General features: G+C 37.4%; 1 protein-coding gene and 1 long non-coding RNA gene across 4 annotated transcripts in view; one reads left to right on the forward strand and one right to left on the reverse strand.

Moving 5' to 3' along the window:
* Positions 1 to 8,413: 8,413 nt before the first annotated feature.
* On the forward strand, positions 8,414 to 24,620 carry LOC103054799 (serine/arginine-rich splicing factor 5-like). Its single transcript, XM_007424568.3, has 8 exons — positions 8,414 to 8,572; positions 9,501 to 9,637; positions 12,257 to 12,327; positions 13,307 to 13,399; positions 15,209 to 15,281; positions 21,067 to 21,140; positions 21,730 to 21,840; positions 23,152 to 24,620. The coding sequence occupies exons 2-8, from the start codon at positions 9,512 to 9,514 to the stop codon at positions 23,393 to 23,395; spliced, it is 792 nt and encodes a 263-aa protein (XP_007424630.1). The 5' UTR covers positions 8,414 to 8,572; positions 9,501 to 9,511; the 3' UTR covers positions 23,396 to 24,620.
* Positions 23,261 to 26,828, reverse strand: part of LOC107326049 (uncharacterized) — a 50,774-nt gene continuing 47,206 nt past the window's right edge. For all 3 annotated transcript variants that reach the window (XR_001559803.3, XR_003084287.2, XR_003084286.2), the window contains 2 exons: positions 25,849 to 26,207; positions 23,261 to 24,079 (listed from right to left, as the gene is read on the reverse strand). This is a non-coding gene — a long non-coding RNA (uncharacterized LOC107326049). The remainder of the gene's footprint in view (positions 24,080 to 25,848; positions 26,208 to 26,828) is intronic.

The following is a 26,828-nucleotide window of genomic DNA, read 5'->3' on the forward strand; positions in this document are numbered from 1 at the left end:
ATTGTGGTCATAAGTCAAGGACTACCTGTATTTCATATAGTAGGGAAGGCTAGCATGATTTTCCAGATACTGCTAAACGGCAACAATAAGCAACCCCAACCAGCATGGCCAATAGCTAAATATACTGAAATAACGTATGTAGTTGAGCAATATCTGGAGGGCCACATGTTGCTTATTCCTGCCATACAGTCTAATCTGTTGAGGGGAGGGGTATTTGAAGCCTAATAAGTGGGCATATTCACTTATTTAAATTTATCCTATCACTTTCAAGCACTCAGGGTGGCTTCCAATAATAACATCACAACATGGCATTAAAATTTCAAACACTGAAATAAAATCATAGGGATGAAAGTGACCTTGGAGGTTTTCAGGTCTAACCCCTTCCCAGAGGAGAAATCCTCAGATTGTCCCAAATGGCTGTCCAACCTTTGAAAACCTCCTGAGATGGAGCACCTGTGACTCCAGGAGGCAGGCTGGAGGAAATTGCTCCTTATTTGGAGTTTGGATCTCCCTTTGCAAAGCTTCCACCCACTGATTCTGGTCCTATCCTTAGGTGCTATGGAGAATTAATCCATGCCTTTTCTGTGACAGCCCTTTAACTATTGGGAGATGGCTGTCATGTCTCCCCTTAGCCTTCTTTAGACTAAACATGCCCAGTTCCTTTAACCATTCTTCAAAGTATTTAACCTCCAAGTACTTCATGATCTCTGTCCCTCCTAGCACTCTTTCCTCAGTATCTTCTTTATATTGTGGTGACCAAAACTGACAGTATTCCAAGTGCAATTGATCAGTGCAGTGTGGAACTAGCACTTCCCCTGATCTCGACATTATGCCTCTGTTGATGCAGCCCAAGATTGCACAGGCTCTTTTGGCAGCTGCAGTGCATTGCTGGCTCATTATTTAAACTGTGGCCTATCAGGACACCCAGATCCTTTTCACAAGTACTACTGAGCTCGCTACCACCTACCTTGTTTCTCTGACTTTCCTCCCTAAGTGTAGAACCTTATATTTCTCACTATTGAACTGTATTTTGTTAGAAAAGGCCCAATGTTCAAGTCTATCAAGATCCTTTGAAATCTTGAGCCTGTCTTCTGAGATGTTAGCAATCCCACCCAGCTTTGTAACATCTGCACATTTGCTGAGCATTCCTTATCTAAATCATTTATAAAAATGTTGAAGAGCATTGGGCCCAGAACAGAACCCTGAGGTATCCCCCTGCATAGCTTTTTCCATAATGGACATAGATCCATTAAGCACCACACATTGAGTATGGTTGTCCAATCAACTAAGAATTCATTTGGTAGTGGGACCATCCATCCCACATTGTTTCATTTTATCAGTAAGATGACTATAGTCAACTTTATCAAATGTCTTACTTAAAGTCAAGGTACACTATATCCACAGCATTTCTCTGGTCTACTGATATAGTCATTTTGTCAAAAAAGACATTTGTGTGGCATGATCTATTTTTAACAAACCCATGCTGTCTTCTAGTAATCACTTTGTTTCTAAGTGCTTGCAAACCTGTTGCGTGTGGATCTTTTCTAGCATTTTCCCAGTTATTGATGTTGAGCTGATAGGTCTGTAGTTTCCTGGATCCATTTCCCCCCTTTTTAAAAGACTGAACAAGATTAGCTCTTCCCCAGTGTTCTGGCACTTGACCTACACATCCTGGAGTTCTCAAAGATTTCAGTCAGTGGTCCTGAGATCACATCCTTTAGCGCCCTGGAATGTAATCCACCTGGCTCTGGCAGCTTGAATTCATTCTTTCACCACATCCTTGCCTATTTTGACCTGCATTTCTCTTCTGCCCCCATGATACAACTTTTGATAGAAGTTTCCCTTTGTGAACATGCAAAATAGGAATTAAGCAGTTCAGCCTTCTCCCTAGTCCTAGTCCATCATCATCTTGCCATTTTCTCCAACCAGTGGGCTAACCATTTCCTTGACTTTCCTCTTGTTCCATGTATGCCCAAAGAACCCTTTTTGTTATTTTTGACATTCACTGCAACCCTCAGATCTTCCTGAGCCTGACCACATCCTTATAGATAACTGCTATTTCCTGATATTCTGCTGCTGTTATGTGCCCCCCTTTCCATTTCATAAACATGTCTTTATTGTTTCTCAGTGCATCAGAGAGTTATTTGTGCAACCATACTGGTCTTATCAGCTGTCTCCCTTTTTTTCTCTTTGGTACTGTTTGTGTTTTGGGCTTCATTTTCTCATTTTTCAGAATTTCCCAACCCTCCTGAACTGATTTCCCCTTCAGGATTTCCATCCATGGAATCCATCTTAAATAACTCACCAAATTAAGGTTTAACTTTTATCTATTAATTTATTCTAGAAAGTCTAACCGTTGTAAAATGATTTCAACAGTGGCATCTGTGCGGGTATGTGTGTGTGTGTGTGTGTGTCAAAAAAGTTAAGTTGATGGCTGCGACTGATTAAAGCCGTGCCTGCTTTTTACATGCATCACAGCACATGTAAAAATGGATGTGCTTCAGTCATGTTCACCATCTTGAATTTTTGACATACCCTGCCCCCCAAACTGTATTTAAAATGAACTTCAGTATGAACTTCAAGCTTCACAGAATGCCAGGATAAACAGGTCTTTAGGTGCTTTCTGACAACCCAAAGTGAGGGGACCTGCTTTATGTTCATTGGAAATTTATTTTAAAGGCTTGGTGTTGCTACTGAAAAAGCCTTATCATCCCGCCCACAACCCCCACCAGCAGAGGGGGAGCTGTCAGCAGATCTGAGTTTGTAGGATGGCTAGTACTGGGTAATACTCTCTCTCATTTCCCTGTTTGAGCCATTTAGAGCTTTGTAGATAAATAGCAGGACCGCACAATGCTATTAGCATCCAGTGTGGCTCTGGGAGAGCAGTGGTACCAGGCCCTCCCTTCCCAAACTCACGTGCTACCCTGGTTGCAGCATTCTGCTCCAGCTGTAAACCCCAGACTATCTTCAGGGGCAGCCCCATGTAGAGTGCCTTACAAGACTATTATGACATTACACTACAACAATTTTAATTATGAATTATACAAAATACAACATTTTGCAATTCTACAATTCTACAATAAAAGGGGGCAATCAAGAAATAATTGGACTAAAAAGAACTCGCTGCTTGATTCAGTTTGATCCATTGCCCCCAGACATGCTGGGGATAATTTGAATTGAGCTCAGTTTCCCTGGTGTAGATAAATTACACTGTGATCAAGGAATTGCAAAAGGACACCTTTATACACATTGAGGTAGGCTAAAAACTTTATTAACTTCTTACCTTCTAAGTAACTGTCCTCTGACATTTTCATAGCAGGAGTAAAGAACCGATGGCCCTCTGTCCCCACTGTGCCTGTGTCCACTTTTTGCAGCCCTCAGAATCCCCTTGGACTGTGATCACCGACAAGTGAAGTCATTGTTTTTTGGGGGGGGGGCGGGTTCCATTTTGAGATAGGAGACAAATGAAAATGAAAAAGCCCTTAAATAAGCATATCTTTTTTTTTTAAAAGTATCCCCATAAACCTCGCTCTGTCATAATGTGGCCCTTCTCTGCTCCCTTCCCCAAGTGTTAAGTGTGGTTCTTGGTCATGAAAAGATTGTCTACCCCTTTTTCATAGCAATAACTAAGGGAGGTGCCTATTATGATTTAGGAAGAGGCTTAGTTTTTATACTGGTCTCCGGTAAGCCATAATTATTTTTGTAATCTACATGAAGGTAAAAGATGATTGAGCAAACAGTCACACAGACTGCAAAAGTAATTTGTCTCACAACACCTAATTTTATTGAGTTAATCTTTCTTAGAGTTTTTTAAGACTCCATAGCTCTCTGCCTTTAGTTCTACCAATTTCAGACTGGAGAAAGAGCATTCCTTAAATTGTCCCATATAATAGTTATCATTACCTGTTTGAATAGAATGAGATCTAAAAGAAATTACTTTTGATAATGTCATCTGTAAATTATCAAAACTCTTATAATAAAGAATAAGAGTCTCCCACAGGTCAAGCTAAACCCCTAGTATTGTATAATTTCCATGTTATTTCTTGGCAACAATCAGGAAATGGTTTGCCACTGCCTTCTCCCAGGATAATAAACTCTTAGAACAAAGTTTATTAATGCCAATGTTAATTGGTAAAAAAATGGATAAAGCAGCCTATAAAAGGACGTTCTTAAAATATCCTAAAATGCCCAAGTGTCAAACAATTACATATTTTGTTTAGCAGAACAATTTCTGCTGCCATTCATCATCTTCCTTTTAAATACATGTGCTTGAAAATGCTGACAATCTGTCACCACTTTCCAGGGTGAATTTGGTGAGTTAACTAATTACAGGCCTCTGAGTGGAACTAAATTCTTGGATGGTGACAATATACTCACCATCTTCACTTATTTTTAGTAACAGCTTGTAGTTTTTTCAAGGACATTCCAGTAATCTCTTTGGTCTCATCCATCCATATTATCCATTGATTTCCCATCCTACTTCCCTCAACTTTGCCTAATTTTTTATTTTTTTTAATCCATAATCTGTTCACACCACATTCCCAAAATAGTGAGTTTCAGCTTGCTGATGTTCACCCCAATGGAACAATCAGACTTTATTTGGTCAGGATTGAGTGATTGGTTCTTCTTCTTAACAATACTTAACATCTTCTTCTTAACAACACTCCTGTGAGGAAGGCTGTATCTCATCCTGATGAGCAGACACCTATCCTTGGTACCCTTGATATAGCTAATAGATACCTACCTTTGATATCAAGGCACCTACCCTTGATACAGTTGATGTGTGGAGGACTCTGAGAAAAAGTAATATTCAGAAAGCAGCAGGCCCAGATAATATTCCAGGGTGGGTACTGAGGCACTGTGCTGAACAGCTGGCCAGTGTCCTCACAGATATATTCAATACTTCTTTGCACCAGGCTGTGGTTCCGGTAGGCTTTAAGACTGTGACTATTATACCTGTGCCTAAAAAATGTACAATCACATGCCTCAATGATTACCACCCAATAGTACTCACTCCCATTGTGATGAAATGTTTTGAGACGCTGCTGAAGGATTACATTGTTTCCAGACTTCCTCCTTTGATCCACTTCAGTTTGCTTATCAGCAGAATCGTTCCGTAGAGGATGCAATCTCTTCTGTTCTTCATTCGAGTCTGGTACATCTTGAGGAGAAGAACAGTTATGTGCGATTGCTGTTTGTAGATTTCAGCTCAGCATTTAATACGGTGGTTCCCCAGCATTTGGTGGACAAACTGGGTTCTCTGGGTTTCAGTACTCCCTTGTGTAATTGGTTACTTGACTTCCTTACTAAGAGGTCTCAGTCAGTGCAAGTTGGAAATAATATCTCTATCTCTCTGAGCATCGGCTTCCCACGGGGCTGTGTCCTGAGCCCATTGTTGTTCACCCTGATGACCCATGACTGTTGTACTAGGTTCACCACCAATTCCGTTGTGAAATATGCGGATGATACAATGGTGGTGGGTCTTATCAGGGATGACAATGAGTGGGCTCATAGGGAGGATGTGAAGGGCTTGGTCTTAAATGTGGAAAAAACTAAGGAGATTATTATAGATTTCAGGAAGAACCGGTGTAGTCACACTCCACTTTTTATTAATAATATAGCTGTGGAGTCAGTCAGTAGCATTAGATTCCTAGGGGTGCTACCAGCTAACGAAGAGTCTGACCTGGTCCCTTAACACCGCATTTTTGGTAAAACGAGCACAGCAACGTTTACATTCTTTGCACCGGAAGAAGAAAGCACACCTCCCATCTTCCATTCTCCTTGCTTTCTATAGAGGCACTATAGAGAGTGTCTTTACTAATTGTATTTCCATCTGGTTTGGAGGCTGTAGTGCCTCAGACAGAAAGTCTGTGCAGAGGGTAGTAAGGGCAGCAGAGAAGATAATTGGGATCTCTCTGCCTCTCATCCAAGACCTAGCATATGCGCGCTGTCTGTCTAGAGCTCGAAAGATCGTCAGTGATGCCTCCCATCCTCATCATGGCCTGTTTTCTTTGTTACCCTCTGGGAAGAGGTTCTGCTATATCTGATGTAGAACAGCCAGATTGGGAAATAGTTTTGCTCCCCAGGCTATTAGATTCTTGAATGTTTAATAAGTTAATGTCAAATGTGTATAGAACGTATATTTTATAGCAATTATGGTATCTTGATTGTACTTTTAGTGTCTGATTTTAATTGTGAGCCAACTGCAACGGAATTTCATTTTATTATGCACTTGGTGTATAGTGTATAGTGGAATGGCAATAAAGTTATTATTCTATTTTTCTGTTCTGTTCTGTTCTGCTCTGTTCTGTTCTGTTCTTGAAGCTCATTGGACTCTCAATAAACATTTCCAAAACTATAATTAAAAAGAAGGTATCTTCTTAATTCTCTCACTCTTTCTTGGCCTTCAGCATTCATAACCATGCATTACCACTGGGAAGACTACCGCTTTAACTATTCTGTCTTTGTTGTCAGTGAAATGTCCTTATCCTTCATAGTCTTGTCTTTTCAGTGAGGCTGAATCCTACATTCTTCTCAGACCTTGTTAGCTTCTGTTTTAATCAGTATGTTGGCTTCTATGCTTGTAAGCTGAATATGAGACTGTGAGTACAAGAATCCACATTACGTGCTGACATTTTCTATAGAACAAAGTTCTGAGTGCATTTGTGGTTTTGGCAAGTATTTGCCAGTCTGAAGAATAAAAATGTCGAGATTAAAATCCTTATGTTTCAGTTTCTCTAAAAATAATGTTGCTTTATGGTAACTAATCACATCTACATAACTTACAGTTATCAGCGTCACATCAGTACAGCAAGCCTATTGTAGGAATACAAGAAGACCCCTGCTGGATCAGCTATTAGCCTATCTAGACCAACATTCAATGACAGGCCAAATGGATTTATTTGGGAAGCTCCGCAGCTTCTGCTATAGCTTCGCAATAACCAATATCTAAGGATGCTGATGCTGCCTCAGTACAGGAGTGAGACGTAAGCAGAACTCCTCCAAGTATCAGTTAAATGACATTCAGCCTAACTTAGCTATTTCATCATTTGTCAGACTCTAGTAAATTCCTCACGAATTCTCACAAATATTCCTTTCACAGAGTAGTTGACATTTGTGGAACCACTTATATTTTAGAAAGCCAAGTTTCCCAAGCTATAGGAATATTTGAAATGCTTCCTTGAACCAGCAAAGCAAAGCCTTCAAACCAATGCCACATTGTGTAAGTTTTATTGTTGTAGGGCTGTTTGTTTTGGACTGCAAAAACCACTCAAAAGGCAACAAAAAGAAATAGAAAAATACCCCCAGCCATTCTCTTTTTGCAGTGCAGGGTTGGTAGCCCCTAGATATGAAAATATATGCATCGATACATTTGTGAATGTTAACTGTGTTTATTAATACATAAGTACTCATTTTTTGTTTCCAGGCTTAACATATGGTTTTGAATACAAAATATCAACTATTGATTATCCTTGTACATTCAACTTTTTCCCCAAATTGCCATAACTACTGACAGCAACCATACAAATCAGAAATGAATAAATCCAACTGGATGGTGACAATAATTTTTATTTTTGGCCAAAAGACTCAAGTAGTTAATCCAATTTACTATCACCTCTGTTCCTAAAATCAATTAGCTCACCTAGCCCAGTTTTCTCAGAACTGAAGCAATTTTCTAAGCTCATAGGCAGGGGGCTTTCCCACCCAATCTTTAGTATTGTATTTTCTGAATTAGACATGCCAGGGATTCAGCCTTACACGTGTAAATACTTATTTTAGGATACTGCTGCTCCCAGCCACAGCAAGTTGTACATCTGAACTAGGGACAGGTCAATAATCTCTGATAACTAGAGGAAAATATATCTCTATTCAAACTTTGGCGAGTCTCCAAGAAAATAGTATTGCAGAGATGCCTCCTTCTACAGGACAGGGATGAAAACAGATTTTTTATTGTTTGAAAGCGCTTAATTGTAGGAGCCCTTAGACTGCTCACCTAATAAGAAAAAAGTGAATAATTAATCTGGAATAAAAGCAGAGTTTGTATAATGTCCTTATCAAGGTTCCAAAACTGCTTGCTCGCATCATTTAGAACAGTGTTTCTCAATTTCAGCAACTTTAAGATATAAGGACTTCAACTTCCAGAATTCCTCACTGACTTAGAAGAAATAGGCGACTGTTCGCAACTCTAATGACAACATTTCCCATCCTGCCTTTCTTCCGCACAAAGACACACCCCGTTCTCCACGCGGCCTTGCTAGATAACTTCCGCCTACAACTCCCACAAAAGAAAGCCTCCCCTGCCCTGGGATTTACTAAAGTACCCGAGGCCTGAATGTTCACGCGCTGAAGTCTGGGAATCGCAGTCCGCAAGCGGGTTGGAGCTAAAGGGTCTGCGCAGGCGCAGCTGCCTTGTTGCCGCTCCTCCTAAGGGAAGTAGCGCCGCCATTTTCTCTGGCGGACCGAAGTGAGCGTTGCGGTTCCACACTGGGGAAAGGAGTTTCCTTAAACGTTGTCTTTGATTGCCGTGAGCGTCCGTCTCCTTTCAGGCGGTAGAGCGGAGGCGGAAGCGGAGGTGAGTCTTCCGAAACTTCTGCAGTAACGACAGCAAGTCTTGGTGGGTCCGTGGCGGCAGGTGGAATTGAGGCTGAAGCTCAGCCTGGCTTGGGCCGTTTCCCCATTAGCTGCTCAGCCTGGTCTTAGCTTCCTTTCTTCCCAACAGCCCTCTCCTTTTCATCTCAGTTATTGTTGCCGTTAAGTTTCTCTTTTTTCTCCCCCCCTTCCTTTCTTGAGCTTTCTCCTTTCCTCCTCCGGCCGCTGTTGCTTTCCTCCAAAGTCCTGCACGCCAGGTTTCCTGACTCTAACTAAACAAACTTCGTCCAGTTCTGTTGAAGAGGGAACTCTGAGAAGGGGGCGAAAACAGGCGATTTTTAATGGTCTCTATTCTTCTTTTTCTTCCTGAACGCTTATATTTTCTCTGTATAGTATAAGGAATACCTCCTTTAAAAAACTTTTTATGACCATTTTTCTACAGTCTTGAGAGCTACCTCTGAAGGATACATGTTTTTTCAGTGATTTCTGGTCTGTCGGAATCGGGCACCTGGGTGTGCTTACGTAATGGAGTAGAATCGTCTTGGAACTGCCCCCTTTATTTTGGAGGCACTTACCAAGCTTAGAGTTAGTGACCCAAGAGCTGTGTGAATCTGGAAAGATGTCCATGCTCCATGCTAGTGGAAATTGGGGCAGAAAAGAAAGATCTGCAGAAATATCTACTTCGTTACAGTTGGTGGTTAACTTGTCAGTTCATCAAGTATGTTCTTGACCACATTGGGCAAATTGTTTGCATCCATATTGTCATATAAATTCTTACAGGAATGAATAAGAAGGAAAATAGAAGTCTCAGAAACTGCTTTAAAATATATCCCCCTCTTTTTAGACCTCTGAACTTGGATTTATTTAAGCAGCGATTCTTAAAAAGAACTTCTAAACTTTACTTTTTGCAGCTTGAAATAGAATGAGTGGCTGTCGTGTCTTTGTTGGACGTTTAAGTCCCCATGCTCGGGAGCGAGATGTAGAGAAATTTTTCAAAGGATATGGCCGTATACGTGAGATTAATCTCAAAAATGGCTTTGGTTTTGTGGTAAGTACATATGTTTAAATATATGTTCTGTTTTAAGCAGTTATTGGAGCAATATCATTAGATTAAACTTCAGAAATATTGCATTAGAAAAAGATTAGATCGCTTTTTCTAATCTTAACATTAGAATGCAAGATCTGTGTTGTTGTAGATTAAAGACCTGTTAATTCAATATATGTTCCCAAAGCTGTCTCTTACATCCGTACAGAAGCCCCAAGTGGTAGCAGACATATGCTCCTATTTGTAGACTTCTCATATTCTCTAGCAGCTGGTATTGAGAAGAATAGTAGATCTTTTTGTAGAAAATTTCTGATCAGTACTAACTTGCTACTAGTAAAGGTATTTCAAAGAAAAAATTCTCTGAAATTGCTCATAAAAAGCAAAATCAGCATTATATAGGTTCCAGCCTTTTCCTTTCAGATTAGTAATCATCAAAACCTTTTGAGGGGACTACCCTATAAGACTGGACTTCAGTTGATCCTCAGAATTAAATAAAAATATCTTTTTCAAACAATTAAGTTGACTGGAAGCTCATAAAATGTTCAGATCTCTCAAAGTTGGTGATACATATGTATTCGTTTGCTTTGGTATCTGCTTCATTTATTTATATTTGATATCTGCAGCATCCTCTTACAGCATAGTTTGGGAAATGTTGGTCTGTACTGTAATTTGCTCATATAAGCCTCTCTACCCTCAGATTTTTACTTCAAGAATACAGGAACTGTTTTTTCAGTCCAGGGCCTCCATCCCCTCAGTAACCCGTTTTAAGAACTGAGAAGGGTAGACGTTAGTGCTGCACTATTTTTCTAGGAAAATATGAACTGGAAAAGTAGGAGTCTCCACACTTGTATTTCCTGCTCACCTTTGCTCCATAATATTGCTGTTAAAAACTGGAGATGAGCTAGAAAGAAGCCAAGCCACTTCTTCATACCTCAAATAATGAGAATACAGTACTGATGAGAGTACATACCTATCCCACTTTCTAACTGGAGAAGAACATTCTATTAGCAATTTTTTTTTTTTTGCATCTAAGCAAACTCTGTAAGTTATATGGACTTTTCTATTCTGCTGCTAGAGACAGAAACAGCTAACCAACCTGGTCCATTGTAGGCGACAGTATATTTGACTCTTTTTCTCTTTTGTTGCATATTATTGCAGCTAATCAGAGGACAGAAATAAAATATCAGTTTTCTGTACTAGTATGTATCTTCTCAAACAGTGCTTTCCTGATATCAGTGTTTAATGTTGGAAATGTCATGTAACTTCTCCCATCCCTGAAGGGAGAAGAAAATGGGAAAAGTAAAGGAGCGGCTGTCATAGCTGTTGGTCTCATGTGAATGTGGTAGGGTAGCTTCAGATACTATTTATAAAACTGTAGGTAAATTGAGCAGATGCTTCTCTTTTCCCTTTCTTCCAAGCAAAAGAGAGGATCCCCTTACATTTAGCCTTCAGAGTTTATGGAGGCTGCAAGTAGTTGTATTTTTTTGCCCAGAGGCAGTTTTCTCTCACTCTAGTGAATCATTGTTTTCTTTTTGGCTTCTGCTGTATTAAGCACTGTAAATGTTAATATTGTAGTCTCAGCTCTAAACTTTAGTGAACAAATAGTTGTCAAACTATATATGCATCTTTAAACATATACCTTGAATTTTATATAAATGTTGATTAAAAGTTATATTTTACATAAAATGTTGATTAAAAGTTATATTATGAAATTCTATTAATGCCTTTTACTAGGATATTTGAAAATGTATTTAAACATTAGTTATGGACAGGTTTTTACTAGTGAAATTTTGGAGATAATACCAATATTTACACAGATTTTCAAATATCCTAGTAGGAAATTACAGGATTTAGTAGAACCTTATAATTTACTTTTCCAGACTTTTGGTGAAATCCTTGCATATGCTGGATTTATAATAAATGGATTTTTTTATATATATAAAATATATTTATAATGAATGGATTAAAAAAAAATCACTGTAGCAGCCTTCTCAGTCCTGGTGGTCACCAGATGTGTGGGACTGCATGTTTCATCATCTGTCACACCTGCAGTTGTTGAATAAGAGGATAGTACAGTCTGTACCAGGCACAAGGAACCTATATGTTTATGGTTTTCTGAGCTGCATCTTATACAGGTAGCCCTTGCTTAGCGACCACAATTGGGACTGGCAATTTGGTTGCTAAGCACTGCAGTCCCTAAAATCATGTGACAGTGACAGGTTTACAATCTTAGTTCCCCTTTGGTCGCTAAGCAAAACATCATGTGGCCGCAACTTACGATTTTACTTCCACCTTTTGCTTGTCGCAAGCCGGTTGCGAAGCCCATGAATGGCGATCATATGACCATGGGATGCTGCGACAGTCATAAATGTGAGGATAGGTTGTAAAGCTTTTTTTAAACACAGTTGTAATTTTGAACAGTCACTAAATGAGCAGTCGGTAAACAAGGACTACCTGTAACAGACCCATCCATTTATGGCTAATAGGGAGGAATGCTGAGAAGTATTGTTTAGCACCATATGGTTTAGTTTATAGCTCCCAGAATGACCAGAGCGATAGCTGATAGAAATTTAATACAAAAATATTTTACTCTTGGCTTGTTTCATTCTTTTGCTTTCCTAGGAATTTGAGGATCACAGAGATGCAGATGATGCAGTTTATGAATTGAACGGTAAAGAGCTGTGTAATGAAAGGTAATGTTTAATTTCAAGTAAGTGGTATGACAGCCCAATTTGCAAATCTCATTGTAATGTATTTTGTGGGGTTATTGTGAGGATTGAATGAAGAAGGACAAAACCATGTATGCCAATTCATAAGAAAAAAAAATCCAAAATGCAGAGTCAAGCAGTATGTTTATTAGGGCCAGTTAAATTTGCACAAAAATTATGGAGTAACATATGAGAATTAAAAGATACTTTAAAAATCATGTTTTGGGAGGAAGGAGTGGAGGAAAAGCAATCCAAAGTAATATTGAAGCACAAAGTCTTAAATCAGAGGGTTAATGAAGGAGAGTGAATGAAGTATCATGGGAAGAATTTCAGATTATATTTGAGACAAACACACACAGCATATTTGTAACAAAATTAATAAATATGCAATTTTCGGAAGCAGCCCCAAATCATCATTAGTCTATATTAGAGACTTCTCTGATATAGAGAACTGCTTCAAGTCTTAGAGGTATCCCCTAGAACTCATTAAGCACAAATGGGACTCGCTTGGGTAAATTAAGAAACATCAGGAATATCTTCCTACTGAATCATCTTTATTCTTTAACACAAACAATAGAGAATCCTACTTCTCCCCCAAGTCCTCCGTGTATAACTTGATGGAGGGGGTTGATGAGGAGCAAAATGCTGTTTACGAAATTGGCTTTCCAGCTAGTTTCTTGGTGAGCTGCTAACTAAACAAATGCTGTAGGAGTGAATATATGTCACTTAGTCAACTTGCAGATCTTTCTGCTTTTCTGTAACAAATATGTAGAACTGAAAATATGTAGGGAGTAAGAGATTTTCTTGATTATAACAGCCTGAGTTACCATGTATTTGCTTTTGTTCTTAAATACTAAAAATTATCATTTCTTTTATTTGGCTGTTTTAGAAAGAGGTGTTTGCCTTCAGGATGTTCTTTTCCACTACAAAAAGATTGAAATACTAAAGTTATTTATTTTTATAGGGTTACAATTGAACATGCCAGAGCCCGAAGAGGGGGTAGGGGCAGATATCCACAGCGGTTCAATTATTACCAGTCTTATGGGGGTGGATCTAGGTAAGAAGGCTGTTTTGTTTACTGCACTGTTACATGTGGTTTTGAAATTTCTCAGTCGTTAGGTTCAGGATTGTAATATAGTTGATATTTGTAGATACATTTTAAGATGTTTCTCCAGTGGGGCAACAGAATTATCTTATCTTTTTCACTTTGGGTAATGTAACTCCATGCTAATGTAATTGCAAACAGTTTTGGTGCTGGCACTTTATTCACTGAAGACACTGGGTTTCAAATAATTTAAACACTGAGAAGAGAGGTATCTTGGTGAAGTAATTACTGCTTGCAACTGCCTCAGATGTTTATGGATAGCACATAATTGCTTCTACAAATTATTCACAGCTTCTCAGTCTCAAAAGGAGACATTTGTCATATTTTGGTTTCATAAAGTTTAAATTTCATTCTGTAAAGCTCTGTTCTTGTATGAGCATCATTGAATAGAATGGTCACTGTAAGCTGGACTGTAGGCTATAATTTTGGGTGGGAAATAGCTGGACTATAGTTGAGAAATCTAGATGTAAAAGTTAGTAGTATCCTAAGGCTAGCGGACCTTACAGTAAAACTGAAATTTGAGATCTTGAGTAATACTTGTTTTGAAATGTACAGGAGCTATTGAAGAATATATATTTGTGATGCATATTTGATACTATCTATAAAAATAATTCTCATGTTTCTCAGATTCTGTGGTATGAATTGTTATTTGAATTCAAAAAATATTTGAAGTAAGTGTTCAAACACTTGTATTGATGGTTATATAAAATATAACATTTGTATTTTTGCATTTCATTGTGAGGCAGATTTCTTGCCACCCACAAGTACAAAACATTGAGAACTTGTACTTTTGCATATTGAAGTATCCTGTTCAGCTTCTCTTTTCTTTAATGCAGTGATATTGCTGCAGTAGGAATGATCCAAGGTCCAGGCTAAAAATGAACTTTTAAAGTAGGATATGTGACTGACATTCATGGGTATCTGGCATGGTAGTAACGTTCATGACACATAGTGCCAGACAAGAAGAGACTACTATTTCCAATGACTCAGCCTGCCAGTTGGGGGATTCTGGAACTTCTGTTTAAATGCTCTGAAGATCTGGATATTCTGAAAATGGGGGCATTTTAGAGGTATGCAAATTAAATGTATGCAACTAAATTGCCTCTGCTTCGATTTCCAAAAGAATGTTGATTGTCGCATTTGATGTGATATGACAAAGCCATCATTTTGAAGTTAGACTGAATAAACAAATGTGGAGGCCTTAATTATCCGTACACTTCTCTTATAACACCTTGGGGTTTGATGGCAACAAGCAGCTTGTAGTAGCACATCTGTTGTAATGTCAATGAACTCAATAGTTCCTGAGCTTGCTGCAGCTTATTGAAAACCCTGGTACTGTATTAAGCACATATAATCCATGATCTTACCCTTCCAGAGCTGATTTGTGCATCTATATTCATTATTTGTGCCAAAGGTATAAATTCCTTGAAAAATGTCACATTAGGTGATACCTTTCAATATAGCAGCTTTCAGCACTGAAATGTATATGGAACTTATTAACTGATGGAAGTTCTTATGTAGGCTGGCTCATAATGTCTTTAGCACATGTCTTGCCTTTTGTGTGATTCAGTATTTTGCTTGCTTTCATAGTGTAAACTACTGTAGTAACAACCCTCTGGTACCCATGTCACTATTTAAATACAGAGTAGCCACTTTTCTTAGAAAAGAAATTTTGTGAAGAGATAAAATCAGAGCAGAAAGTGTTTAAATGTTCTGCTGGAGATATAATAAACTGTCATGGGAAATGTTTTCCTTTTGTAGCCAGTATGGTCCACCTCTTCGTACTGAACACAGACTTATAGTTGAGAATCTTTCTTCACGTGTCAGCTGGCAGGTGAGTTGGACCGTAACATTAAATAATATTTATTTTTTAAAACAAGGGTGGGTTTTGGTTTCCTAAAAGAGGTAACATAAAGCATTAGCACTTTTTTTTTTTAAATTAAGAGGCTTAAAGTTCTTTTATTTGCATTACCAACAAGCAAACAATGCTTATATTTTTTAAAACTGCTGATTAGTGTTTCTTGGACAAATGAAATCTTCACCTAATAAGATTGTCAGAAAAAAAAACTCTCAGTGCTTAGACATCTAATATATTAAGTAAAAGTCTGGTCTCATTGAGTGGTAACAACTGCAGGTTGCTTCCAGTTTATAGAATGAACAGAATTATCACATGGTTAAAAGTATTTGTGTGTTCTAATGCAGGATGCTTCGTGCATTATGTTATCTGTATTCTGAAAGGGACTTGTGGCTTACAGTGAGTAGCTAACATGATTTTAAATATCCAATTTGTGCATGTATTTGGGCATAAGCATTGTCAGTGAAACAAATTGGGCTTTTTTTGTTTTTTTTGCATAGTCATTTGGGACTGAAAGTTCAGACCACAAGTTTGTTTTTCTCTAACATGCCTATAAGTTAGTGTATTCTCCTCTCTTCTACTAATGGGATTGTTCTGGCCCCTAGCAACTGTTTGGAATTACTTTAAACTTTTTTAGCAAACCCTATGTACCTCTCAACAAGTTTGGAAACAATTCTATGATGTTACATTTCATTCTCCCTTTCAATTTTAAAAAGATAGCATTCAAGTTACTAAGCCATTCTTCTCCAGCCTTGTGTCCCTATATGTGTTTTCTTATAGCATAAATTTTGTTAAGAATACCAGAGCAGTTTTTTTTTTTTATATATATACATTTCTGGATTTTTTAAAAAAAAAATCAAAGGACTGTTGATTATGCTGGATTGAAAAAGTAGATGTTATTTTAGGGCAGAAGTAGGCAAACTCAGTGGATGCTAAATCTGTATTATATTTTAACCAATTCTGTTTATATTTTATCCATAAGTTTTCTATAATTCTAGCCTGTATGAACAACTAAATTCTATTATGCATAAAGTAATACAAATTCTAATGTATTTTGACACCATGATATATAGTAATTGCATGGCTGTCATTTTTATTTAACTTTATTTTTATCTCCTTTTTGCATAAATGTGCGAAGTGTTTAAAATTAGAGGCAGTTGTTTCAGATTCAAAACAAGCTGATCAACCTTACTGAAAATGTTCAGACACTGTTCTGATCATTCCAGAAGAGTTTCAACCCTGAAAGAGGACATTCAGCCTTGAAATATGTTGAGCGCTGTTTTTTCACTGCTGTAAATTTCAAGATATATTCTTTAAATAGGGTTTCCCACCACCACAAGGAAGGAAGAACAAAAAAAGATTGGAAGTAAAATAAACCCTCAGCTTAACAGACTAGTGGGGGAAAAGAGATATCTATTAGAGTGGAGCATCTATTACTGTAAATCCATTGGGATTTTACACATGCATAAAATGGCAAATGGGATTTAATACTTGCATAAAAACAGGATTTTATGCCTGGATTATACAATAGATCAGCAGAGTTTCTCTGATTCATCTGAAGTCTGCTAAACCAAGATCTGTTAAGTCAAGGTTTATTGTAATTACACAAGTATGAACTGGAGAGCTGTCAAGGAAATAATTGTAGCAGTTTAATATATTGCACAATAATTTTAAGTGAGTATAGGTTTGGAGAGGAACGGCTCTCATTGACTGGCATAACATACTAGATTTGCTCTAATATGAGAAATTCACATGGGAGAAGCCAGGAAGTTTGGAAGTTTGATTATTTTAGGGAGCCAAACATATGCCTTTAATATAGGAATACTAGTGTAACTGTCCAAGATTAAAAACATCTTGTTTAATTAGTGCATCTCTGACTCTCCAGATCTGCAGTGTTATCTCTAAATTCTTATGACGTGAATGTGATACTTCTTTTATAGAGATTACATTCAGCAATATAGCCCTGTTCTTACATTTCAGGGAAAAAGGAGTAAAATAGTTTGAAAAAAGTTATCTTAGTAATTGTATTGTTTTTTTATGAGTGTTCTAGAAAGAACATAATCTGCATCCCTTGCCAAAATGATTCACAGCCTACTAGACATGATGTAGAAGGAAGTAAAATCTCTGAAGTAAAAAATGGCTTAGAGTTTCAGTATGTATTGTTCTTTTTATAAATACCCAGGTGGAAAGGACTCTGATAAGGAGGCCTCCAGTGGCAATAATGTTTTAAAATAGAAGACTGCTGCTGAATCACACCTACTTAGCCCAGCATCTGATTTCCAGTATGGACCAGCCATGTTTTCTAGCATGTTATAAGTAGGGAGTGAAGTTAACAGCCCTTAATGTATGTTATTGCAGCATCTGAGATTCAGTATTCTATTACTTCTAACATTTAACTACAAGAGATATCCTTCCATTATTTTAGTCCAGGTTTGTTGATGAAGAAAGCCTCTTTGTTCATCCAGCCCAGTCACCTATCAACTGCCAGATTTAATTACCTGTTGATACTACTTAGCATGTTATGTTTTTGACATTTTAGCCAGAGAAAAATTGTTTCACAATTTTCTTAATACATTTTCTGAGATGTATGCATGTTTTGTTTGCTATTCCTGGCATGATGGTTTCTAGATACTTTTCTGTGTTATTTTTATAGTGAATGCAGGGAAACATAAGAGAAATAGACCTTGGGCAAACTCACTAGGTCATTTGTGACTAAAACCATGTTCTGGCAGTGTTATTTAGTCACATCTAGTATGATTACACTGGGGCATTATATATATATATATATATATATATATATATATATATATATATATATATAATGATGTGTGTATACACACACACACACACACGTACACGTACGTACGTACATACGTATGTACAGTTATGGTATGCTTCTCCTTAATTTGCTTTATTATGAGCCTTCATAACTTTAAAAATCCCATCAGTTCTTGGTTAGCTGCAGGGAGAAAAATTGTATGAAATAGTTGATGTGACAGTTTTCATTGGGCAACATCAAACACTGAATACTTCTGCTGAAATGCATGCAAAAACCACGCGAATCATTTTGTCAGGTATAATGGCAGCTTATAACATGGAATAATTTCTGCATGGTTACATTTTAGGTGTATGCCTTTCTCCCCATTCATGAATGAACCTCACCTTATAGCAAATTATAGACGGGGTCCACATGGTTCGTTCTTGTAAGCGGCTTAAAATATTTTTTCTTACTTTTAAATCATAAAGTGATTTTCTGTTCAAATCTATTTTGCTTCCATGATACAAACAGCTAACTGTTTTGAGGGAAGGTATGTAATGTTTTGATTTAGGTGAGATTATCAATTGTATAAGAAACACTAAGTTACTGCAGGTATTTGTTTATTATAGATGTCACTTAGTGCTTACAGAGTTCATACTGTGCTTGAAAGAAAGTAGTTACTTTAACTTGATAAATGTTAATGTCTGCCTTCTACTGGCAGGAAGAAAATATATTTATCATAATACATCTTCCCCATTTATTGATTAGTTTGTTTGCCTAGCTTAATTTCCTTTGAAACAGGAGACATTGAATAGCAACCACTGACTGCTAATATTTTCCTAATTTAGCATAACATATAGTACAAGATTGTCCTAACTGAAAGCCTTGCAAAGATTCAACCCATTCACTTTGTAAGATCTCAGGAATTATAATTGAAGAGAAAAATCCTAGGGTAAATCTGACATAAGCTAAATTTCACAGTCCCTTGAAATCACTTTCCTTCCTATTTAATTTGGGTGAGAGGGGTGCTTAGCTGCTTATTTGATGTGACTAGCAAGGGACATAGAACCAGTACTCGAGTCTTGCTAACAGAAGTCAGCATACATGACTGAGGCAAGACGTTACTTAAGCTTACAAATTCAATAATGTGTCTTGAATTAGCTAGCATTTAACAGATTCTAACCTTTAAGGTGACAGCATATTATTGTGTTTAAAGATGTCAGTCTCACTGATATATGCCTTTAAAATCCAGATCCTAGTAATTCCTGAGGGTGTGTATGCTCTGATACAGCTGATTTTCCTCCCCTTTAAACATTCCACCAACCCTAACCCTAACCCTAGGTTGAGAAAACTAAAAATATTTTTTATATAAACATGTTAATATAGAGCGTTATTTCAGTTTTCCTTGATTTCTAGAGAAAAATAACTCAGTGTGAATTTCAGTTACGTTTCCATTGATGTATGTAGAGCTAATTTAACGTTAAGCTTAATTAAATTTCACAGCAGGTAATCAAATTTGAAATTTTATATAATTAGACGTATAGATAGATGGGTGCCTATGCACAATCTTATTTCAGAATTAAAGAATTAAAAATTGTGCAAGGGTTGATTAAATACACCTTTTTACTGTGATATAATAGTTTGAATTACTGTTACCATCATATTGCATTATGTGTTATAATCTTTATATTGAGAGGATTCAATCCAGTATATACTAATTACTCCTGTCTTGATTTCTAAGTTCTACTTATTTAAATATTATAAATTTCACTACCAGTAATGCAGAATTTTGACTGGAGTATTCAGTATATTGTAAAACTGAATCTTGCTATGAAGGAATGTCTGCTCTTAAAGTTTGTTTTGTGTTAGGATAAAGGCTCAGGTGTTTGAACTGTTTGATTCACATGCTAGTTTGTAAAATCTAAACAGAACTTTGAGGCATCCTGTAATCTAGTTCAGCTTTAGGCTTTTTGTTTGTATATTTTTTTTCACAAATATACTCTAACCAAGTTCATTTTGAACCTCTTTTAACAGCCTTGCTTTGGGTTAGCCCTCGTTTCTCTTGTGTGGAGGAGAAAGAACCCAAGAGGTTGGGGTTCCTAGTGGCTGAATTTCTAGGGCTTGGCCTGTTCTGAGTTTTCCCTTTGGTACCCATGACACACCTATCATGGCGATGTAGACCTTGGTTGGCTCACAGCTCGATTGGCTAGCACAGGTCAACCTCAGGTTCTAAAGCCACTTCCGGAGACTTTCCAATGCTTTCAGGGCCTTTGGTACATCCCCCTGAAGCACATTGCTATGCTCCATTCCTCTACCCCTCCCATGTAAGGGAGTTCCTCTTGATCTGCTAGGCAATTATTGGACAAGCGACTCTTTGCTTAAGGTACCTGCTTATATCATCTGACCACTTGTGGTATGTTGTGGTAAGTAGCCTCTGGCTATAAAATGTCAGCTATTATTGGGACATTTTGTAAAAGTTAAGAAATAATTCATAAACAACTTGTTTTAAAACATCTTTAACACTTAGTTACATAGCATTGCAAAATAGACTCAGTCTCAATTACATTAAATGCAAGTCTCTGTTAAAATAACACTAAGGTTGTGGCACGGACTGACAAAAGCCATAAAAAAATTAGTATTATCTTTTGACAGGTTGTGGCAGAATCTTAGCATTAACTTAATAAAGACATTTGTGTTTAATTTTTATAGAAAGAGAGGTAGAATGTTTCCAGGCAAACCTTGAATATACAAGTGAACTGAGATTTCAGGCTTGATCAAATGCTTGCATTTAATAACACCATTCATATATTACATAGTTAAAGTACATATTGTAATACTTTAAATGGTATATAATGCCATATCTTAGCTGCACAATTAGTTTAATTTTCTCATTATAGTTGTAGTATATGACATTTTGCTGTAGTTTGTTAACTATGAAGTCCTGTTTAACAATGCATCTTGAATCTTATGTTTATTTTCTAAGCTGCACTATAACTCTTACTGCAGGATTTGAAAGACTTCATGAGGAAGGCTGGGGAAGTTACTTTTGTAGATGCCCATAGAAACAATCCAAATGAAGGGTAAGTTTAAATTTTGCATCTACTCAGGGGGTGGGGCTTTAGATAGCAGACTTTCCGCCATGTAACAGACAGCTTTTGATAGTCCATTTTGTTCAAGAATATAATAGAAAATGCTGCTGTTAAAATCAGATTCTAGAATCGGCACAGAATTATTTATATCACGTTTGCATCCTAGCTATTGGGATCATGGTGTTTTTCTAAATGTAATTAGCTACAAAATTGATAATAAGTCTGTTATCTTTTTTATTATATGCAGAATCAGTAGAAGTAAAGACAACAATCAACTCCTGTTCATCTCTGTTTAGAAATTGTTTCCTACACAACCATATCATACTCTTCGCTAGAAATAGCAAAATCTCCATGGAGAAGTTCTAAAGAATAGACACAGAAAATATTTCAGATCTCTGTTATGTTCTAGAATTCTAATACCTTTAGAATTTGGTCTCAGTAGTTCACTGTAATATTGATACTTGATTATAGGTGTTGGAAGATAACCAGTAATGTATTTATAATTTTGTGAAAGAAGAAATTCAATTTTTTTTTGTCACCACTAACAATTTCTATTGTCATTTTGCTAATGAATCAACAGAGTGGTAGAGTTTGCATCATCCAGTGACATGAAGAGTGCATTGGATAAATTGGATGGCAGTGAATTGAATGGGCGCAGAATTAAACTAATTGAAGATCGCAAAAGACGCAGGTATGTTGTTAGATAAAAACACAATAAGGATGGCAGTGAAATTGTAATTTGGAATATTTATTGTGATAGTTCAGGGAATATTGCAGATGCAATATTATTGTAGCCCCAGATTTTTCTATTGAAGCATAAATTATCTGTCATTTCTCATTTGATATTAGTGGCAGATTTTGTATGTTTCCTCTAGGGGCTCCATTTCACAGTTCAGGCAGCATAATTTGTACATTGATGACTAAGACAAGTATGGCAGTACCTACAGGAAAGAGAGAGTGATGTCAGACATAAATAGTTAATGTAGTCTGGCCCCCAAATTGTTCAAAAAATTCTGAAATAGACAACCCATAAAACAGAATGAAAGCAACTGAATTTGCTGCTGCTTCAACTATTTGTGAGCCACCCAGAGTTGTTTAAGATGGGCAGCCATACAAATCTTTTAAATAAATAAACAAGCAGACAAATAATGCCCAGGTTTAAGGGAAGGAGACCTTTCCTCTTAAATTGTGGAAGAAATGAGAAGTGTGTTCTTTCATCCTGGAGGCATCAGTAAAAACAAATTGCATTTTTCTACTTGATTTTTCTACTGGGAAGTTGCATGTGGACTTACTAGAGAGGACAGCTATTACTCTTAATGGATAAATGAATGGATTTATGGAATTCTGTTACAGTTACAGAACAAACCTTTCCAAAATCATTTCTCTGCTAGATGCTAGTGGACATATTGTACTATATGCTGATACTTGGGTTTGCCATCAGCTAAAATAATAGCTAAAGGAAATTGATGCAGAAGCACTATATTGGGTATAGAAATAGCAGATTAGTTCTGGATATGGGTTAGTGTTTATCTGAAGTAATGCATTAACAGGTGTCAGTCTAGAAAACTAAGTCCCTGTTGACATGTGATTTCAAATACCATTTCTGTCCTGGGTCATCCAAAACACAATTCATTTTGAGTGCAGCTTTTGAGCTAAACAAAAAGAGCATTTGAAACCCAAATGTAACTCTTGGGAAATAAACCAGGAGAGAGAAATTGGATGATTATGAGCTGAGGAATATATCCTTGGCGCTCCAAGAAGCAGTAAGCCCAGTGAAGCTGTACTAGAAATCAAAAGAGAAATCTGCATTTTCAGGATTTTCTGTAAATGCATTACTAGAAAGAGACAAACTGAAAAGAAAGTTCTTCACTGTCTAGGATCTTCAGTTTTTTATAATTGATAGAAACACGCAAAGCTGCACACAAACAAAATATTTGCTGAATATGAAGACTGATTATAGAATATCATGCACAATTAAAGTTAACTGCTCAATATTTATTAGGAGCCGATCTCGTTCTCGAAGTTATTCAAGATCTCGCAGCAAGTCAAGATCTGCAAGATCCTCCAAGTCAACCAGCAAGTCTCGTTCTAGAAGCCGCACCCCTGAAAAAAGGGGCTCTCGAAGCCGTACGCCTGAAAGAAAAGGCTCTGAAAAAAACCACTCTGGCACACAGAATTCCTCTCCATCTCCCCCCCCGAAGAAGAGGTCTCGCTCTAGGTCAAGTTCTGCTGAAAGCTGCACTTAAGATATTTTGAGAAATGTGTAAACGTTTAATTTCCAAATCAAATTTTCTACAAGCTTAAATAAGTTGTGAATGGGGGCATTCTCAAATGAGCAGAGACGTCTGAAGAGTGCATGTAGTTAGGTAAATTGTAACCAGTAAAAAAACCAATAAATTGGCAAATTATAATTACTCAGATGTACTATGCACTGTGCTGAGGTCTTGCTGGCTAAAGTAGGACACATTGGAGTGTTGTCTTCATTGATGTACTTGATGAATTTAAGACCTAGACTGTGGTGCTGCTTTTCAGAGTCCTTTGTGCTTTGCACATAGATTGTCTTGTACTTAGCAACCAGTAAACCATCAAGTTCACTACTAATGTGAAGTTTTAAGCTTGACATAGCAGTTCTGTTTAATAGTGCACAGAAGGGTATCTGGATCCTGGATGATTAGTTGCTTATTCTACACTAGTATTTATATATCAAAGTAGCAAACCTCAGAAATGTTTAATGTTACCAGGTTGAGTTGCAATGGATTTTGGAATGATAGGTTAGATCTTGGTTGAGAAGTGTGTTTCCTCTTTGAGTTTGCTCTGGACTGGTACCGAATTTTTCATAATGTTCCAAGTAGACGGGAATCTTCAATGCAGCAGTTTAGGAAAATCTTTAATCCATTTTCTGAGAAGGCTGTCATTTTGTAGAGGATGCCCTTAAAAATTTAAAGATATGCCACTCTTACTGAAGCTCCAAGTTTTTATTTTAATAGCAAAAAGTATTGTTCTGTATGGCTTCCAGTACATGACAGTAATTGTTAGAGGTACATGAGATATTGGAAGCAATAAATTGTCAAATATAATGGAAGATAATATTCAGTCTGTCAAGGTAAGTAAAGCTTAATGTGTTGTGAATTTATGAATGCTAAATTGTGAAGTGGCATTTTCCTTAGTTCTACAAAACATGATTTAACTTTTGTTAATAGGTAGTACTTTGCTAATCCTTAACTTTGTGATCAACTAAATTATCTGGCTTCCATGTAGTTAAAATGAGGGAATCCATTTGAAATATTTGTAAGCAACCTTAAAAATGTTTAAATGTACTGATGTGCTATAGTATATAAAATAAATCTCCCCTGTATCTCCCCTGCTTTCTGCAGCTTTGGCAGTCTTTGTGTTGCTCATTTAAGCTACATTGGTAAACTTTTCTTTGTTAACAACAGTTTTTGTTTCCAATAAAATTGATACACAATGAAATCCTAGTTTGTCAGTCAGTTAAACATGGATACAAGATTGGGGGACAGGGACATTTATTATGCAAACTTATTTAAATTTAACGTAAATAAAGGACTTGGACCATTGTGGTCATTCTGCATCTTCAGCTCTACAATATTTTTTTGACAGTATCCTTCAGATACTTTCTGAAGCCACCATCAAATCACAGATCATATACTTATCCCCAGTTGTATTCATGGTAGTTTACAAAAGAATAGTTCTTCTTGTAGGTAAGACATTAAAGACCCATTATTATTCCAGTTGCTCTCTTCTATGCTTCTCCAGCTCTATTATATTCACTTTCAAAGGTGACCAGAATTATACATGGTATTCCAGATAACATACATATTGTCTGTTTGTATAAAGACATTACAGTGTTGGCAGTTTAATTTTCAACCCCTTTCCTAAGGATTCCTAGCACAGAATTAGGGTTTTTATGAAAATGAAAATTTCCTAATGAAATTTTGGAAATAAATTTTGCAAGGATAGCTCCAAAAACAGAAAGCAACCAATTTAGGTGTGGGGAAAAGCCAGCAAAAGAAAATAGGTCAGGTCCAGACAGGAAAAAATCCCCAATGCATCCCTAGGAGTTGGGCAGTGGCTTGGAATGCTGCCGATTCTTTCATTCTTAGCCCCCTCCCACCTCCTCTTTGGTTATGTGACTGAGCAGTGTATATGCAGCTTGCCCCGGGCTTTCCAGCACACACACAACAGAAGAGAAATGCACATAAACAGATGCAAGCATTCCTTTACATACATACACACACACACACACACACACACTACAGATGCCTCCTATGGCTGCTGATGGGAAATGTGTTAGAATTCTAGAAGCCACACAAGCTGTATACTGAGCTGACATCATCTCTTTCTTGGTTAGATAGCTCAGACCCCATGTATGTATGAAGTTAAGCTGGCCTCAATGTGCATCACTTGATGCTTCCACTGAGTAGCATACCCCAGTTTAAAGACACCCTTCTGGAACTCTTCAGTTATGCTTGGTTTCTACCATTCTCAGTAGTTTCTGCACTTGGCAAGCTCATTGCTTACCATTTACGAAAAATTAAAATGCACCAATCCCAGCACAGGCCCCTGAGGGATTCTACTTCTAAATTCCCTCTATGGAGTAAACTGTCCATTTATTCCTATGCTTTTTTTCCCTGTTTAAGCATGTTAGAATCTATAAAAGGATAAGTCTTCATCCACCTACCTGTAAACATTCTGAACTCCAGAAATTTCATGAGGATGGATTTACTTTTGCCTTTGAGAAAGTCATGCTGGCTTTCCTTCAACAAGATTTGTCCCTCTATAGGCTTATATACTTTTTTCTTTGATTAGATCATTTTCACCAACATGCCTGGGGCAGAAGCTGACTGGTTTGGAAGTCCCTAGATCTCCCCACATTCCTCTGGAAAATGGGTATCACATGGAGGTGAAAGAAAATCCTTGAACAAGCTTGAGGATCTGTGTCTGGGATACATGTTTGTGGATGACTGCAGAGGGAAGTTTCTTGTGCTTCGCTGTCATTGCTGTGGCTTTGTGTTCATGCCATGGAAACAAGTGGAGAAGCTGATGAAGGTACAGAAGAGAGTCTGTGTCAGTTGCCTGGTCAAAAACTCAGGTTCTTAAAAGACAAACATGGTCCTGCCTCCTTTCTTGGGCCTAAGTTATTTCTTCTAGTCTCTGTTAGTCATTCTTTGGTTCTTTTCGGTTCTTTGAAAAAGTAGCAAAGATTCTGTATGGTGGTACAGTATTATCTACAACATATGACTGTCTCCTTTAACCCACTTACTTTGCCTTTTCTTTTTGCTTTGCGTTGTTCCTCTTGCTGGCCAATAGCCAGGCCTGTGCCTTACAGAATCTCCCACTACCTTCTGCCTGCCTTGAGAAGCTTTGTGTGGAAAAGGCATTTCCATCTATTCCCAGCTTCTTTTGCCTCACAAAACTAAGCTCAGATCTGTCACAAATTCCTTTTCTGTCAGAGACTTCATCCTCATTTATAAGCCTATTTGACCACTAGGAATGTCCCTGGATCTGTTTCTTACCTGACCTATTAGTAGTGAAATGAGTCTGTTTTTAAGAGACAAAGGGGACCTCCCCTCTCCTTCCCTCTCTCTTACATATATGGGTGGTCCTCACTTAACGACTACTTGTTCAGTGACAAGTAGTTTACACTTACGATGGCACTGA

Source organism: Python bivittatus, unplaced genomic scaffold (genome assembly GCF_059951505.1).
Source record: "Python bivittatus isolate LINGU-HERP-01145 unplaced genomic scaffold, Pbiv_v1 ctg000480_np1212, whole genome shotgun sequence".
NCBI lineage: Eukaryota > Metazoa > Chordata > Lepidosauria > Squamata > Pythonidae > Python > Python bivittatus.

Coding starts and splice junctions, on each gene's coding strand:
- LOC103054799 (XM_007424568.3), top strand. CDS start 9,512: ATGAGTGGCTGTCGTGTCTTTGTTGGACGTTTAAGTCCCCATGCTCGG. Junction 15,282..21,066: donor CTTCACGTGTCAGCTGGCAG/GTGAGTTGGACC, acceptor CTCTTACTGCAG/GATTTGAAAGACTTCATGAG. Junction 21,141..21,729: donor AGAAACAATCCAAATGAAGG/GTAAGTTTAAAT, acceptor ATGAATCAACAG/AGTGGTAGAGTTTGCATCAT.